The sequence below is a fragment of the Gallinula chloropus genome (assembly GCF_964237585.1).
Source record: "Gallinula chloropus genome assembly, chromosome: 17".
In the NCBI taxonomy this organism is placed as follows: Eukaryota; Metazoa; Chordata; class Aves; order Gruiformes; family Rallidae; genus Gallinula; species Gallinula chloropus.
The window spans coordinates 3,735,072-3,751,321 of record NC_140102.1 but is presented as its reverse complement, the minus strand read 5'-3'; the positions used below and the strand labels follow the sequence as shown (position 1 = coordinate 3,751,321).

The following is a 16,250-nucleotide window of genomic DNA, read 5'->3' as shown; positions in this document are numbered from 1 at the left end:
CAGGATGTTGATCAGGATCTGAGAAGGTGACTTGAAAATGGTTATGATGGAGGTGCATCTCTGACTCTGTATATGGGTGTTGGACATGGAGAGAAAAACATCATCCAGTGAGCTTTTCTAACAAGAATCTCAAGGCACCTGACAATATTTTTAGCAAAGCTATTACCTAATAATAAGCAGTAGAGAAGAATGCTGTTATAGTCGTGTTATCAAAGGGACGATCTGAGAAGTTTGGCTGCCTGGTCTCACTAAGCATGAAACAGTCATTGATGTGATCCACGTTCAGTGGAGAAATACCAACAGAGCACATTTCCCAACTGTTTCTCCTTTCATGTTTATCTCAATTGAGAGTTACTATAGCTTTCAATGATGTCACAATAATTCTGTAAATAAAACTTGTTTCCTGTGTTTTTTTGCTTCTGAAGTAGCCAATTCTTTGACAAGTTGCCTATAAATCTGAAGAGCATTATGAGACCTATTTGGGCAACACACTGTTCTTTTCATGACAGTAGAACTCAGGTACTGTCCATCTAACAGCAATATACCATGTTAGAGCTGATGAGAAAAACAGTGTTGATCTAAGATTTAAAACAGGACAAACAGTTTCAATGTCATATATTAGGACTGGCTTTGAGGAAAAAAAGAAGATTGTTATACACGTTCTATGGGGTTTTTTTCTTGGCTCAGTAACCTCTAATTCATGTTAATACCAGCAAAGATTTGAGGTATGTTTGTGGAGCAAAACCAACCTTCATTTCAGCATATTCCCCCCTAAAGTCTACACATTTTACCCCAGCAACTCCAGCAAAGCAGAATCTCTTCAGATCTGCGTCCCAGTGCATTATACAACGTGACAGAACAGCCCTGACAAGAGAACACAGTTCATTCCAGTAACACCACTGTATCTCAGAAACTGTGGCTTTAAAAATTTAAAACCATAGGACTCTGTTGGAGATGTATCACTGCTCTCTTGCTTCAAAGCAGAATGCAAACCTGTATATAGATACAAGCACACGTGCATGTTGCACATTAATCTAAATGGATGTGTATACATACATACAGATATACATATATAAAATCTGGAAGTCCAGACACGTTCATAAATAGCTTTAAAAAAGTACCTCACTAAGTTCTGTCTTTCCAGGACGCAGGTCAAACGTGTGTCTGTACTATACCATGTTCTCTGTGTCAGCAGGATCTGTTCTCAGGGCCTTGATTTTGTGTCAGAGGATCCCTGGGACCACGAGGTAGCTCAGCTGCAGCACACAGCCCATGTGCTGGCGTTGGCAGTCATTTCCTACAGTGATACAAAGCGACTATGAATACATTTTGTTAAAACAATTACTGAGAAGTTCTAAAAATTAATGCTTCTGCTGCACTTCTCATGAGCCATAAGGGGATCTTTCAGCATTACTGTGCCCAAGGAAAAAGGAAAGATTCTGCTTTATGGTTCTGAGTCAGTCTTTTTCTTACTAACATATGGCCCCATTTTTTCCAGGTTCTTTAAGCAAGTTGTAAACATAAACTTTGATGCACATGGAGTTTGATTCATGAAGAGTTTAATTTGCCTAGTATAAAAGATTCACATAGGTTATATAACATCACTAAATTATTTTTGTGGTTTGAGTAGTATCCACTGAGGAAAGCAGAACCGTTTCCCTGGGGTCCATTTATCACTGTTTGCTACTAATTGGAAAACTGAAAATACAATATGCATGACTCACATTACTAGTGTTGTCTTTGGACTGATGCATCATTCCCTGTGCTTCCTCAGGAACTTTTATTCATTTCCTAATTAATCTTTTTTCTTTTTTTTGTTCTTTTTTTCCTTTTCTTTTTTTTTAAGGTTTCTGACAGATGTGACTCCATCTTTGTCAATGGCAAGGAAATGAAAAGCAAAGTGGATACTATTGTGAACTTCACTTACCAGCATTTTACTACTCAATTAGAAGTGACAGTCTGGGTTCCACGGCTCCCACTGCAGATAGAGATCTCTGATACCGAGCTCAGCCAAATCAAAGGCTGGAGGATACCTGTCACCTCCAACAAAAGGTAAGCTGACAGCACCCATACAGTCCAGATCCATGCCCAGGGCCCCCGATTTTACAACACAATGAATTTTTAGAGTATTTCTCAGAATCTGAACACTCCTGTTTATAATTAGCTTTCCAGGCTGTCTCAGCCTTCATAAACCCATCCAGCAATGATACCAGTAGGCTACATTTTATCCTGATCTATATAGTTTAAAAGTCAGTGGCTTTGGCTAGATCATTAATCAATTCCACACAATCTCATGAAATCGTATCATACACTCTGATGTGCAAATCTGAGGAAAAGGACCTGGACCTCTCCTGGATATAACATCGTGTGTGTGTGTGTGTGTGTGTGTGTGTGTGATAGTCAGCACTGCAGTGCTTAAGTTTCTGTCTACAGCATTAAATAAATTAGAGCCAAGGAGGGAGTCAGGTCACTGGGCACTGGCAATGCTGTTGGATGAGATGATCTTTAACAGTCCCTTCTAACCCAAACGGCTTTGTGAGTCTGTGACCTGGAGTGATTGTTGAGTCTCGGTACAGCAGGCCTTGCTGAAGCATTACTTAGCAGATCTGAATTCAGAAAACTCCCCACTTACAGTCCTATTGAAGACTGTATCCTGATGAACAGATTCTACTGGGACAAACGTGGATGGGGAAATGAGGGGGAGAGGGGTGAGGATTTGTAGCTCTGTTCCCATCATTCCCTACTGAAAAATACCCATTCTGGTGTCATCATCATTTGGATAGTTTGCAAGATTCAGAACTTCCAGGAACACTGCTGTATTGGTGGAGTTGAGGCTACATTGAAAAATATCACTGGAGAAAAAGACATGACACCAGCTCAAATTTATAATACAGCAGAAAAGCATGTCTGGCAGCAGGAGCTGTGGTGCTAAACACTGTGGCAGTTGTAGCTAAAGCACTCGATTTGCCCAGGAGAACATCTCAGCTACTGAGACTCTGAACAGACAGTAGTGCAGTTAACACTTTATGAGGACATAAAACTAAGGGTAACAGGACACAGTTTACAGGATACTCAGATAATGAGCTCCAAAGAAGGGGACTGATTTACCTCTTGGCTGTGTGGACATCTTTTCTGGCCATGATGGAGGAGGTGATGAGGATCTGGCACACAAATAGTTTTTATGTTTGCTTCAGTGATAAAGGCAAAGTTGCCATTTGTGGCAGGAGGAGATGTGCAAGGTGAGGGACGAACATATGCTGGCTGCTGAAAGTTTCTCTTAACTTACCTTCTTCTGCCTGTAATGTGCCTAGTGCCACAACAGTCCCTGAGGCACAGCTCCTGCTAAAACCAGTGGGGATTTTGCTGAGTAAAAGGCTGCAGGATTAGGCTGTTGATGTTTATTACAGGAGTAAACTTTCAGCAGTGAGCTCAGTTAGACATTCAACTGTGGTTAACGGTCGTGGACATTCTGACTTTAAACCCATTACAGACAGTGCTGGAAATTTACCCCCCAGTGTCTAGTTCTGATTTATTTGGCCAGCTGAAATAAAGATAATGGTCTGAGAGTCTGCTCTGTTTGCAAGCTGGCACGCAGTGCGAGTTTGCTGCTGCTCAGATTGCATCTGAGCTGCTGGCACATCTTCAGCAAGCGCTTTCCGTGAGGGGTGGAAGGATGGACACTGCATCATTCCCCAGAATTGCAGCTGGTAGTTTATGACATCGTATGTCAGCAGCCCCTGCCCTGTGAATGGGAAAGGTTTCAACTAGAAATAAATCATCTCTTAGGTTATGGAACATTTCCATGGAAATGGAGGGGTTCAGTTTGGGGGGGTAATTCTAAATCAATAGGCAGTCTAGGACTAGCATGAGCTGTGCTCACTCTGACATTTACTTTGTAAGTAAGATTTTTACATCTTCTTTATTTTTAGATTTGGGTAGGCTTTACCCTGAGATTCAGGGGCTTTTCCTTTTGGTGTTTGTTTGGTTTTGTTTTTTTAATTTCTATCTCTAATTTTTAATCTTCTTATATCTCCATCTCCTTCATAGCTACATGTTGCCCTATATCCTAAACATGGGGGAGCTTTTATGCTGAGTTTCTTAATGGTGACCTGAAGCATACAAGACTTTAGGACTAGAATCAGGAGCTGCAGGTTGGTTCCCTGAATCCTCATTCAGTGGTACAGCCTGAAGGCCACATTTATTTATTCTGAACAATGATTCAGCCTGTAATTCCTCACAGTGCCGACCCGCCGCCCCCACCCCAGGTATCTGTAATGCAGCGTTAGTGCTGTATGGTGAGAAGGTTGTCTTGTGTGATACTTCAGAATAGGTTTGAAAAAGAGAGTGCTTTAAAATGACCCAAAGTCCAAGCATTTCCCAACAGACATGGTAGCCTTAGCATTGCATTGCTTCAACTTCAGTTTCATGTAAGATTCAGTATTTGCAGTTTCCATGAGGTTTTTGATGTGTATCCTTAGGAAATTCCTCTGAAAAGAAGAGATGGTCAAACCCTTGGATTCTTTCAGAAGACCCTGTGAACAGGCTTAGGCAGTCTTAAGTTTAGATTTAGTTAGACGTGGCCTACAGGTCAACCAAAACTATGTCACTGTCCCCAGGTGTAGTCAGGGAAGGACTGTAATGTGTCTTCATTGCCCACCTCACCACAGACAAACCAGTTTTCTCCCTCCTGCCCAGTAGAACCAGTATCTGCAGACCACTCCCTTGTCTTCTGGCAAGAACTAATCACTGCTACAAGGTAATGCATCAATATACAGAAGGTAACATCTCTGAGCACTTCTACAGGGATTGTGCAGACACCTCAGTGACCCCCAAACATTCCTCTGGCTCCCCCACTGCCTCACTTTCCCACATGCTCAGCATGGCTGTTGGAGGGGCTGAGCCAGATGGCAAAATATAACTGGGTTTGCAATAATCTTTTAAATGCTTTCATTGGTGCTGTTGGCAAAAAAACCACTTGTGAAACTCCTGCGTGGCTGTTCTTCATCTGAATATAACTGCTTCTAATTGAGACCTGAAAAAGTATTTATATGCCCCAAATCACATCTGCTCTTTCCAATGATGTTTGTTGATCTCCCTATAAACCCTGTCATGTTTGTAATTGTAAAACACATGTGACTACGGGCATGTTTGCTTACCTAACTTCTTGATTCATTTCCATGCAGGAAGGAAAAAGACAGGGTCTTTACAAATACTTTACAAACCCCACATGAACTGTGTTGGTTTTCACCTGGTCTGGACTGCTGTAAGAGCAGGAACTTGCTAGAGGAGCAGAAAGTAAAAACAGGCTGCCAGAAACTGGGGGAAGAAGATGTTCTCCCCTATGTAAGAGCAGTGATACAGTTTACCAGATCAGTCTGTAAATGTATGGCAAAGCTTTATCCAGAGGATAATTTGATCTGTGGTGTATGCTACTGTAGATATGAAGTGCCTCCCTTTCCAGGTGGAAGTCAGCTCCATGGATCAGCTCATGACTAATGCATGGTACATGGTCCTCAAAACAGCACAGGCTGACAGAAACTCAGCTGCTGCAATGGGCCACAGAAAAATCCACAATCTCAGCAAATGAAAGGTGTGTATTTAAATTAAAGTCAAATATTAGACTATAGAAGAGGTCCAGGCAGACTCTGCTAGTCTAACAAGAATATTTATTTTGATTCCTCATGCATCTGCAAAATAATTACCTCCTTCTTGAAGTTCCTGCACTAGCTCCATGCACATGGATTGACATGGGATGAGTGGCTTCACCCTGCATTAATAGGAATTGCATGGCTAAAGCCTCACAGAAAAAGCTGGGAGTTTAATTTAAGTAAATATTTGCAACTGAGATAAGCACACTGTTTTCATGAGGCTCTCTGGGAGGCAGACATCACACAGTATGACTCCAGCACACACCTCCGAGCTGACTGGACTTTTACCAGTGTCTGGCCTTACCGAACAGTACCTGATGCAGCCATGAGTAAGCCATGGTGTCTGCAGAGCTCTGAGTAGCATAAACCTTCAAAAACTATGAATTAAGCCAGGCATGGCTTTTGAATGGCAGCCTTTTAAACTAATGGTTAATTAGGTGTTAGCTCTACTTTGGTCCTGTCTACTAACAGGAAAAAAAGCAGGAAACTTAGGCTAAGTTAAATGAAGGTAAAAGAAACTGCTTTAGGTAAACCTCTCTGTGAGTGCTGCCACTCAGAAATAAAGCCATCCTTTAAGGCAAGTAAAGTGAAACTGGACACAAACCATTCATTTGGTGAGTTAAAACATCCACACAAAGCTGGAACTTTACCCCCTTAGTTAACTGACTTCAGAGTCCTACGATGATAAAGCCGTGGAGATTTTTGTTAACAGGTGGGCTGCTGTAAAAGGTACCAAATTGCATTTCTTCCTGAACTGTGAGCAGAGGTATGTGCAACTCATTTCTGTAATTTCCACTAAATCAACATCTAGTGGTGTGTATTTTGTATCCAACATAGATTTTATTTTTTTCACTTAGATGTGTTGCAAATGTAGTTGAAATACATGGCTCTCTTTAATGAGTATTACAAATTCAAGCCCATCAAAACTCATTTCTTTGGGGGTTTTTTAACAGAAAATTACCATCTGGCCCAAGAACTTGATGCTTGGTTTGAGAGTGGTGCAAATTAAGAGAGACTTACTTAAACTGCTCACAGGCAGTGTCTATAATATAAAGTTGACAGATCACTGATGAGATCAGTGCTAGCAGGCAGCCTTGTAACAGGGCCACTGTTTTAACTCAGCTCACTGGCAAAGGCTTTCTCTGTGTGGAATGGAAATTAAATGGAATTCTGGCAACCTTGGTTCACTCCAGAAAAGCAAATTTGCCAAGCAGAGAGAAACAGTGAGAAGGATTCTGAGAGATGGCCAGAGATGGCTGAGGGGGGGGCAAAAAACCACAACAGCTTATACTGATGAAGATGTGTCTTGAAAAGAAAATGAGCTCACTGCTTCATGAAGGATTTTAAGCCTTTAAGATTTGAAGTGAGAATTTGTTTAAAAAAAGGGAAGAATTTAAGATGGTAGATGTAAATACAAAGCTCCTGTTGAAAATTCCAGCCTCTCTCTTTTTACTTTGCATTGCTGTAGTAAGTGTCCTGCCCATGTCGTGGTTTAGAGATGATTTTCTGCTGTTGCACATTTGCCTGCAACCATGCATTTCTCAGGAGAAGCATACCAACATACATGTCTTTGTGCCATACATGTCTTTGTAAGGAAATGGAGCCCTTACCTTTGTTAGAGATGCCACAAGGAAGGAGTTGCACTTGAATCATCTTCTGTAGTTGGTAGTGCTGGCTGCCCACACAGTTTTAAGCCTGGCAACAAGTCCTCTCTCTCTCTGTCTCTCTGTGCCTTTACGCCACACTCCTTATCTCTGGTGGTTCTTCTCACAACTCACATTTTGGAGCTGTATGGGACTAGAGTTGAAAATTTGTCTCTCAGAGTTCCTCTTGAACTGCCCAGTAGTCTGAAGTGTAAACAGTGAAAGTAGAAATAAGTAAGTGCAGAAATAAATATGAGTAACAGTAAGACATGGGACCTGAGTAAAACATCTGGTTGTGTAACAGAAACAGAAATAAGAGGTCTGTAAAAAAACCATGAAATCAGCATGAGTGTTGAACATGGGAACATTTTTCTTCAAGCCACAGAACACTGGTTCCATGTCTCTTTTCCTATGAGGAAACTGGTTCCCACTGGTTCTGTGCCTCTTTTTCCCCAAATCCCACAAGAACTCCTTACCCGAATAACTCCTGCACATTCTTCTCCAGTTCTGCAGAGGAACTGATGTTACTGTCTGTGTTACTAAAAGATGGTCAAATCCTGAAACCTCAGAGCTAAACCTGGTTTTCCCAAAGTCTGAGATTATTATAGTAATGGTTTAGATGAGCTGAAGTCAGTCAAAATGCAGGAATAAATTGGAAGTGGGACTATCAAGGACTTTATAGACTCTTTTACAGCATTACAAAGCCAAAAGCAATCTAAATAGGCATGGGCCACAAAAGCTGTATGAATATCACCCTTCTAGTACTTTCCTTGCTGCTTCTTGCTGACTGGCTGGCTTCAGCTCATTCCAGACTGACACTTGTGTTGGGAAGGGGAGAACAACTGAAATAATTTCCATGAAATACACATCTAGTCGAGTTCTGAGAGACTAATTTCTTCAGTGGTTATTCAAGGACGTTTCATTCAGCAACTAATGATGGACCCTGTTGTTTTATACACACAAACCCAAAAAAGCTGTACCAAATACCATTTACTTGAGGCCACACACACACATACATACATATATATTTTCAGGTAACAATTGATGCACTGAAAATGTATTTCCAGTGCATTAGATTCTGTAACACCAGGACTTTCTATCATGTTGACGAGCATAAGGGCTTTTCTTAGGTATGTTTTCAGTTTACTATTCGGCAACTTTGTCATAAAACAATTGGTAACAAAAGCAACTCTAGTTTATAATAGTTTTTCATAGCTAGTATTTCAAAGGAGAAGATAAAGGAACACAGTAAACACAAAACTACTTCCCAAAATACTGTGAAAAATAGGAGGCTTACCCCATCTTTCCCAGCCTTGCTATAGAGGTGGCTTCAGCTCAATAAACAAGGGGTAAAGCAAATTATTTCTGAGCAATGATTTCCACAGCATGGAGGTGTAATGAGTAAAAGTGTGACCACCTAGTGCTTAATACCTGGCTTGAAAGAGATAAGAGAATCCATGTGTTTGTCCCAAGGAGTAAACAATAGTAAAACAGAAGTTAAAATAAATTTGTTTTAAAAATTGATGGGAAACTGGGGTTTAAACAGACAAAATTCAGGTGTGACAGCACTACTATCATGTACAAATCACTGCGATGCCTTACAGAAGGTGTATGGAAAGCTATTACAGTGCCATGGGTTGTATTTTGCAGGGAGGATAGATAGCAAATATGCAGTTGTTTCTGGGGGGGTGAGGGACAGACTCAGCAGCCTGGCATGGTGTTTGTACAACAGAGCAATTGTTGGCCTGAGTGGTGACTGAAGTGCCTGCTTGGGTTTTTTGGAAGCCCTGTGAGGTCATTACATGACTAAATACACCAGATGCTCGTGTGAACTGTACGCGATTGCAGGTGAAATCACAGCGTATTTCTCGAATGCAGATGGCTTAATGAACCCGAGGCAGAGCTGTGGGGTGAGGTGTGATGGCATTACCTCAGCAGGGAGCCCTCAGTGCATGACAGTAGTTTTGAAGATGAGCAAAGTGATACAAATGTTATGGGCAAAGGTAGAAGAAAGGACATTAAAACATCTCCCATCCCTGATGAGCTGCTACAGGGGGTTGTCCCAGCCCTGCCCTCTCATAAACATTCCTTAGCCCTCCACAAGATCTGACTGCCACTTGGAGACTGGGTGAACAAGCGGTGGTTCCACTGACATCCCAGCAATAGCAGACATATTTTCAAGTTGCTGGGAGGTCCCACTCAAAGAAAGAACTCACTAACAGAAGTGACAGTAGCTTTTAAAGTGTACAGCACAAAAGAGGCTGGACAAGCATCTCACCTGCATTTATCAACCTACACACCCAAAATCTGGTTTCCTACCTCTCTCACAGTAGCAGATGATTATGACACTAATCAAATTGACACTACCATACGACTGAACCTCTGCAGTGCTGCAGGGAGACCATGGCAATGTAGATAACAAACCTGGATCTATTTACAGGCCGACCCGTGACAGTGAGGATGAAGAGGATGATGAGAAAAAAGGAAAAGGTTGTACTCTCCAGTATCAGCATGCCATGGTGCGAGTCCTCACACAGTTTGTAGCTGAATCCTCTGAGCCTGGAGGCCACTTGACCTATATGCTAGGCTCTGAGTGGCAGTTTGACATCACTGACCTTGTGACCGATTTCATGAAGGTGGAAGAACCCAAGATTGCCAAGCTTCAAGATGGCCGAGTTCTCGTTGGTCGTGAGCATGGCATCACCACGGTCCAGGTATGGCCTAAGGTGTATCTGCAGCTTCTGTGGAGAGTTATGGATACACACAATAGCTAGTTATCTTATACAATTAATTGCTGTCAGATAAAAACAAGCTGATGAAAAGTTACATGATAAACATGAAAGGAAGTCTGAATGTGTGTTCATTTTTGCTGTTTGTCCCTTCCATACAATACCTCTAGGTAAAACTTGGAAAGGGATTTATCCATGTTAATGGGACTAGCTACAAGTGAGAGTTTCCTGACTAGTGAAACTGGTTACATGATGCACATAACTAGCTGCTTTTAATTTAAATGGGGCCTTATAGATCTGCATGCATCTTTGTATGCTTAACTGTCTTTAAAAGATGAGTCCCTTTATGGTCACAAAATGAAATACAAAAAAATGGACACAAAAATAATCTTCAGAAGTCTTTCAGGGTGTTCTTACCCACCACCTACCTCTCTAGCTTCATGCATATTTCTAAAATCAAAATAAAGGCTTACAAACACTGGGGCTGTTCTTATTAGCTGCAAACATTCATAATGTTCCAGTCACGCTAAGTTTCCTTTGTAGTCAGCACAAAGGAACAGGTACTTTTAGGACTCAGTTCCTTTCAGCCTAAACCAAACATCACAGAGAGGTCATAGGATTCCTGCCCTTAAAATGTCTCTTTCACTCCAGTGACTGTAAGAGAGCAGAAGACAGCTAGCTCCATGCAGGTACCTACACTGTAGATTTCTCATTAGTTTAGACAAATCGTACCTCACATGTTTTGGGCTTGCACCAGCTGTTTCTGGCATGGGCAGAAAGATGACTGTCTCCTTCTGAGCATGTTAGAAACAAGGTCTTAGAGCAAACTGACAGGACCACTTTGGCATTGAAAATTGCAGACAGGCACCCAGTGGGATTCTCAAAGTCCTTTTGCAAATCACACTTTCGTTTCATTCAGGTCCTCTGTCCCTATAAAGGCATCAGGCCAAGTGCCTATCAGCCAGGCTTTGTACACTTACTTATTCCCTTAGTAAATGTCAGCGTTAGTCAGTGTCTTACACTGTCTTGTGCTATGCTGCATTCATAGCTTTTATAGACCACACACAAATGCCTTTTTTGAAAAAGAATCCCATTTAATGGAATCTATTGTTGGATGAAGCTGTGATTTTGAAGTGATCAGTTGTTTTATAAAATTATTTTAGTAAATAAAGTAATTTAGCAGCAAATGAATGTTATGTCTTAGGAGAAACCTCAATTATAGCTCATACATGGATGTGGCAAACCCAAGATTCATCTGAAATGTTATGCTGATTAGCCTAATCTTGCTTTACAACACAGTTGGGTTTTGTTTCATGCAAGATGTTTGCTTTCTCTTTCAAGGTTCTGTCACCTCTTTCTGACTCCATCTTGGCAGAGAAGACAGTGATAGTTCTAGATGACCGTGTAACCATTACAGATCTAGGAGTACAACTAGTTTCAGGCTTGTCCCTCTCCTTACAAATCAGCAAAGGAAATAAGAGAGCTATTGTTTCTACTGCCTCTGCATATGACATCCTTCATACTCCAAAACAGGTATGATCTAAAATAGCACATAGAATTTGTTTACTGTGCTTTCTCAGAAGCAAGGGAAAGACTACTTGCTGTAAATTTTGGACAGCACATATAAAGGTATGATTTTGTGAAAAGCAGTAATGTCACACTGTAAAGGCTATTTATCTTACTGACCAACTCCTACAGGAGCAAACACCCATCCAGAATGACCACTAAATGCTTCAGAGCTAGTTCAGAGACCTGCGCAACACAGGGAAAGTGATGGATGTGTCTGTGCATGCATAATACATGTACATGCCACTCAAGGCACTTTCTCTCTGGGGAAAAGTAGTTTAGCTGTGTAAGCAGAGGTAGAAACCCCATGCCTTAATAGTCTCACAAAGTAAGTTCAGTCAAAAGGACCTTTTCATAGAATCACAGACTGGTCTGGGTTGGAAGGGACCCCAAGGATCACAGAGCTCCAACCCCCCTGCCACAGGCAGGGTCACCAACCTCCAGGCCTGGAGCTACACAAGGGTGGGGCACCTACCACCTCTCTGGGCAGCCTGTTCCAGCCCCTCACCACTCTCTCTGTAAAGAACTTACCCCTAATATCTCATCTAAACCTTCCCTCCTTCAGCTTTTGGCTGCACGTGCAGAAGTTTTCATGGTCTGCACTGCTGAAAGCTGAGGAGTTTGTGCTTAATGTGAACCATATCATCTGAGGAATTAAATAGCTTTAGATGAGAACAGAGAATAAAGTGCATATCTTTTTTATTGTATTTACTATAGAATAGAGACTCTGTATCACAAGAGAAGTGTGACTATCTTTTTAGCACTGGCAGTTTGCAGTAAGACAAATTTTTTGGTCAAAACATCCTTAAAAAGGGTGAGTTGGTGAGTGTTTCTGTAGTTTGCAGAAAGGACTATATTCACTTTTGTGTATTTCATATAATCTTGTGTATTTGAAAGCATGACAGAAGACTTAAAATACTGCATTGAGATGTGTTCTTAACCTAGTTAGTTTCAATGGGCTGAATGGGATAATGGGATCCCCATTCCAACACGACAGCTCTGCACATTGTATTAGATATGGCATTAGGGCTGCAGTGTTACAGAAATTCCCCATTATAGAGCCTTTATGAAATTAATTAACCAGGACTTTGGAGATATGATTATTTTCATCAAGGGGCCTTGGCACTCAAAAGCAGCTTCTCACTTTAGACTGAAGAAAGAATTGTCTTTTTTTTTGTCAGCACCTTTTATTAAATTTAGATGAAGGTGTCTGTGATAGCTCCTGAAGATGACATAAATGCCTAAGTGGTCTAGAGAGCACAAATCCGCAAGAAGAAAATGATAAGCGGAGCAGACTTTATGGCAAAAAAAATTAAAAATCCAAAATAAGTCTTAGTTAAGCTGTATATTTATTCAGACTTAAACAATTGAGTGTTTGGTATGTTCTCTCTTACCTTCCACATGTGTTTTTCTCATCGTCTCTCTCTCCAGGAAGCCATAGTCAGTGCTTGGCTTTTGTTCAGTGATGGGTCGGTGACACCGTTAGATATCTACGACTCCAAGGACTTCTCTATCACCATCACTTCGCTGGATGAGATGGTAGTGTCTGCACACCAAAACCTTCAGTCCAAATGGCCTGGGGTAGTGGCAGAAGGGGATGGGCAAGGACCTTTGATTAAAATTGAAATGGTCATCAGTGAGCCATGTCAGAAGACTAAGAGGAAGAGTATTCTGGCTGTTGGGAAAGGAAGTGTCAAAGTGAAGTTTGGTCAAAAAGATTCTGACCAAAAGGGAAGCACTAATGACATTGATGATGTGGATAGAGATTTTAAAAGCCATGCAAGCAATTCTATAGAGAAACCTGCAGAACAAGAGAGGACAGCACAAGAATGGTCCAAAAACCATGAGGACATGTCCAATCACGAGGACAATGCAAACAAAAGCACAACTTTCATATCTCCCATTGATCAGGAATCCCTGGAGGATGGCCAGGTCCAAAATAGCCCAACTGCCTTCACAGGTTTCCCTACACAAGTAGAAATACCAGGAGAAAGCAGTCCCAGTGATCTCACATTGACTTCAAGAGGATTAACAGATTTGGAGATTGGCATGTATGCCCTGCTGTGTGTTTTCTGCTTAGCAATCTTAGTCTTTTTGATCAACTGTGTGGCATTTGCTTGGAAGTACAGGCATAAAAGGTTTGCTGTGAGTGAGCAAGGGAACATCCCCCATTCCCATGACTGGGTCTGGCTTGGAAATGAGGTTGAACTGCTGGAAAACCCAGTTGACATTTCGCTCCCGTCAGAGGAGTGCACTACCATGATTGACAGAGGAATGCAGTTTGAAGAAAGCAACTTTCTCCTTAATGGGAGTTCTCAGAAGACTCTTCATAATCATATCCTCAGATCTTCTGAGTACCTTTGTGAAAAAGAAGTTAAAAGTGAACCTATAAATCCTTCTGGGCCAAAGCAGAAGCGAGTAAAGTTCACTTCATATACAACAATATTGCCAGAGGATGGAGGCCCCTACACCAATTCAATTCTATTTGACAGTGATGATAATATTAAATGGGTATGCCAAGATATGAATCTTGGTGATTCCAAGGAACTTAGGGACTATATGGAAAGACTGCAAGACAATATGTAAAACTACTTTCTTATGTTTGTAATCACCTTTATGCCTTCTGTTTATGGATGGTGGAGCAGTCAGTCCAGTCAGCAATAGGAACAAGACAGTCCAACCTTGGAGTTACTGAGATGATAACCTGATATCACTGAGCAGGTACAAGAGGCTGGCTGAGTTAAACCTGTTTCACCACAAACCAGGATGTGCCCCTAAAACAGCTACCTGTAGGTGTTGGAAGGTGTCACACAGGATGGCTGTTTTTGTATACTGCCTGGTACTAGAAAAATGCTAATACAACTACGCTCAGACTCAGAGGAGACTTCATTTGTTTGTCATCTCATGAGAAATGATAAATCAGAAACGAAAGGGATATTTGTTTGCATTGATTTTTCTAGTCGTCGTCCTTTGTAAAGCACAGTGGACATTTCTTGCTTACAGCCTGAAATGAGGCTTACATTAAAAGGGATCTGAATGAATCTAATTTTATTGCCTATGTGCAATGCAGCCAAGTAGTCTTATTATTTTTTACAGATATAAAACTCCCCATGTGGTTAATTTCTTTTCCTATTGTTTATGAATTTTATTTGACTTAGGGAGCATTAACTATTTTCTTTGAAGGGGTTGGTTGGTTTTTTTTTGGTTGTACCAAAGTGTAGTACAGTAATATTTATAATGATTTAAGTTTTCTATTCATCTGCATCAGCCCCTAGAGATACCTCCTTCATCGCTGATTATCTTTCTCCTTTCCATATGGGTATATGGGTCGTTAGCATTTGAAACACAGAAAGTTATTAGAACTCTTACTGGGAAAGGGTTGTATCTTCTTACAGGGAACTGTAAATACAATAATAAACCCTGGAAAATAAATAAAAAACCAAGGAGTAGCCCTGGGTTTACTTTTGTCATTACTAACATGAAAAAGTAACCTGCAACAAAACAGCACATACTTCAAAGGAAAATGCTTTGCTGAAACAGCAGCTTGGTTGGCAATACACCTTACTTTCAGAATGAGAAAGTCAAATGTGGTATCATCACATGCATAGAATAAGAAGGAAATTTCCTAGCAAATAAGCAAAGGCTTGGAGTTACTGTTACTCATTAACACCCTGATGGGAGAGTCTAGCAGGACAAAGAAGTGCATGCTCAATAGCTAATGCCCCAGACCTTGTCTAAAACATCTCTGACCATAAGGTCGTTAAAAGAAAAAATTTAAACCATGTTTCATTAAAAAAGGAAGAAGGAAAGAAAAGACATGCTGGGCACATTATAAAATGGCTATTCCCAATTTTAACAAGGAAAACATGCTGGAGATTCAAAGTTGCCATTGCATATGCATTATGTGTTTTTTTTTACTGAAGGATGAATGAAAGAAGTTGAAAATTACAGTTAGAAAAAATAATCTACATAATACTTAACAAAAACAATAAAGCACATGTTCTTGTGATGGATCCTGTGCAATAAACACAAGATCCAAATTAAAACTGCCTTACATACCATAGTTCCCATCTTTTAGGTTAATCAAGATAAGATTTGCATTTTACAATTCAGTTCTGATATTAGAGCAGAGCAGGCAACATTAACTATGTGAAATTCTGCTTTTGGATCCTAGTCCACAACTGGGAACAGGTTTAATATAACTGCAAAATACAAGAGTTTCAGTGGTGAGACTAGAGAGTGAGGACACCAGGCTTGTAGAAGTGATTAGAGACTTAATGTCTGCTGGCACTGAGCTGCATAGCAAGGGGCTGGCATCTGTTATCATCTAAGTAGAGAAAATAATAGAACATGGAGATGCTGCTGCTTCATAAGGGATGTAGCACTTGTGCATCAGATGAAATCTTGGGTTATTTAACAAATGTTCTTTCCTCTTTATATGAGCCAGACCTCATATGGAAGTAAGTTCCTGCTATGATTCTTATTACTAACAACATAAAAACTCCTCTTTTAGAATTTAACATTTCTTCCCAACATGTTATTTTTTTATTTGGCCCAACCATAAAGCAGGAGTATTGTTGGCACAATACTAAACGAGCGTAAATCAACTGCAAATAAATTTAGTCTTGAAACCAGAGGAAGCAACTTGCTGGTGGTAGTTGCAG

General features: G+C 40.8%; 1 protein-coding gene across 1 annotated transcript in view; it reads left to right on the top strand.

Moving 5' to 3' along the window:
* Nucleotides 1-14,172, top strand: part of TMEM132B (transmembrane protein 132B) — a gene marked incomplete at both ends in the record, with an annotated part of 250,288 nt that extends 236,116 nt beyond the window's left edge. The window contains 4 exons of the mRNA XM_084272218.1: nucleotides 1,847-2,052; nucleotides 9,732-10,005; nucleotides 11,362-11,553; nucleotides 13,018-14,172. Of these exons, the coding sequence (XP_084128344.1) occupies nucleotides 1,847-2,052; nucleotides 9,732-10,005; nucleotides 11,362-11,553; nucleotides 13,018-14,172 (1,827 nt within the window). The remainder of the gene's footprint in view (nucleotides 1-1,846; nucleotides 2,053-9,731; nucleotides 10,006-11,361; nucleotides 11,554-13,017) is intronic.
* Nucleotides 14,173-16,250: the final 2,078 nt, after the last annotated feature.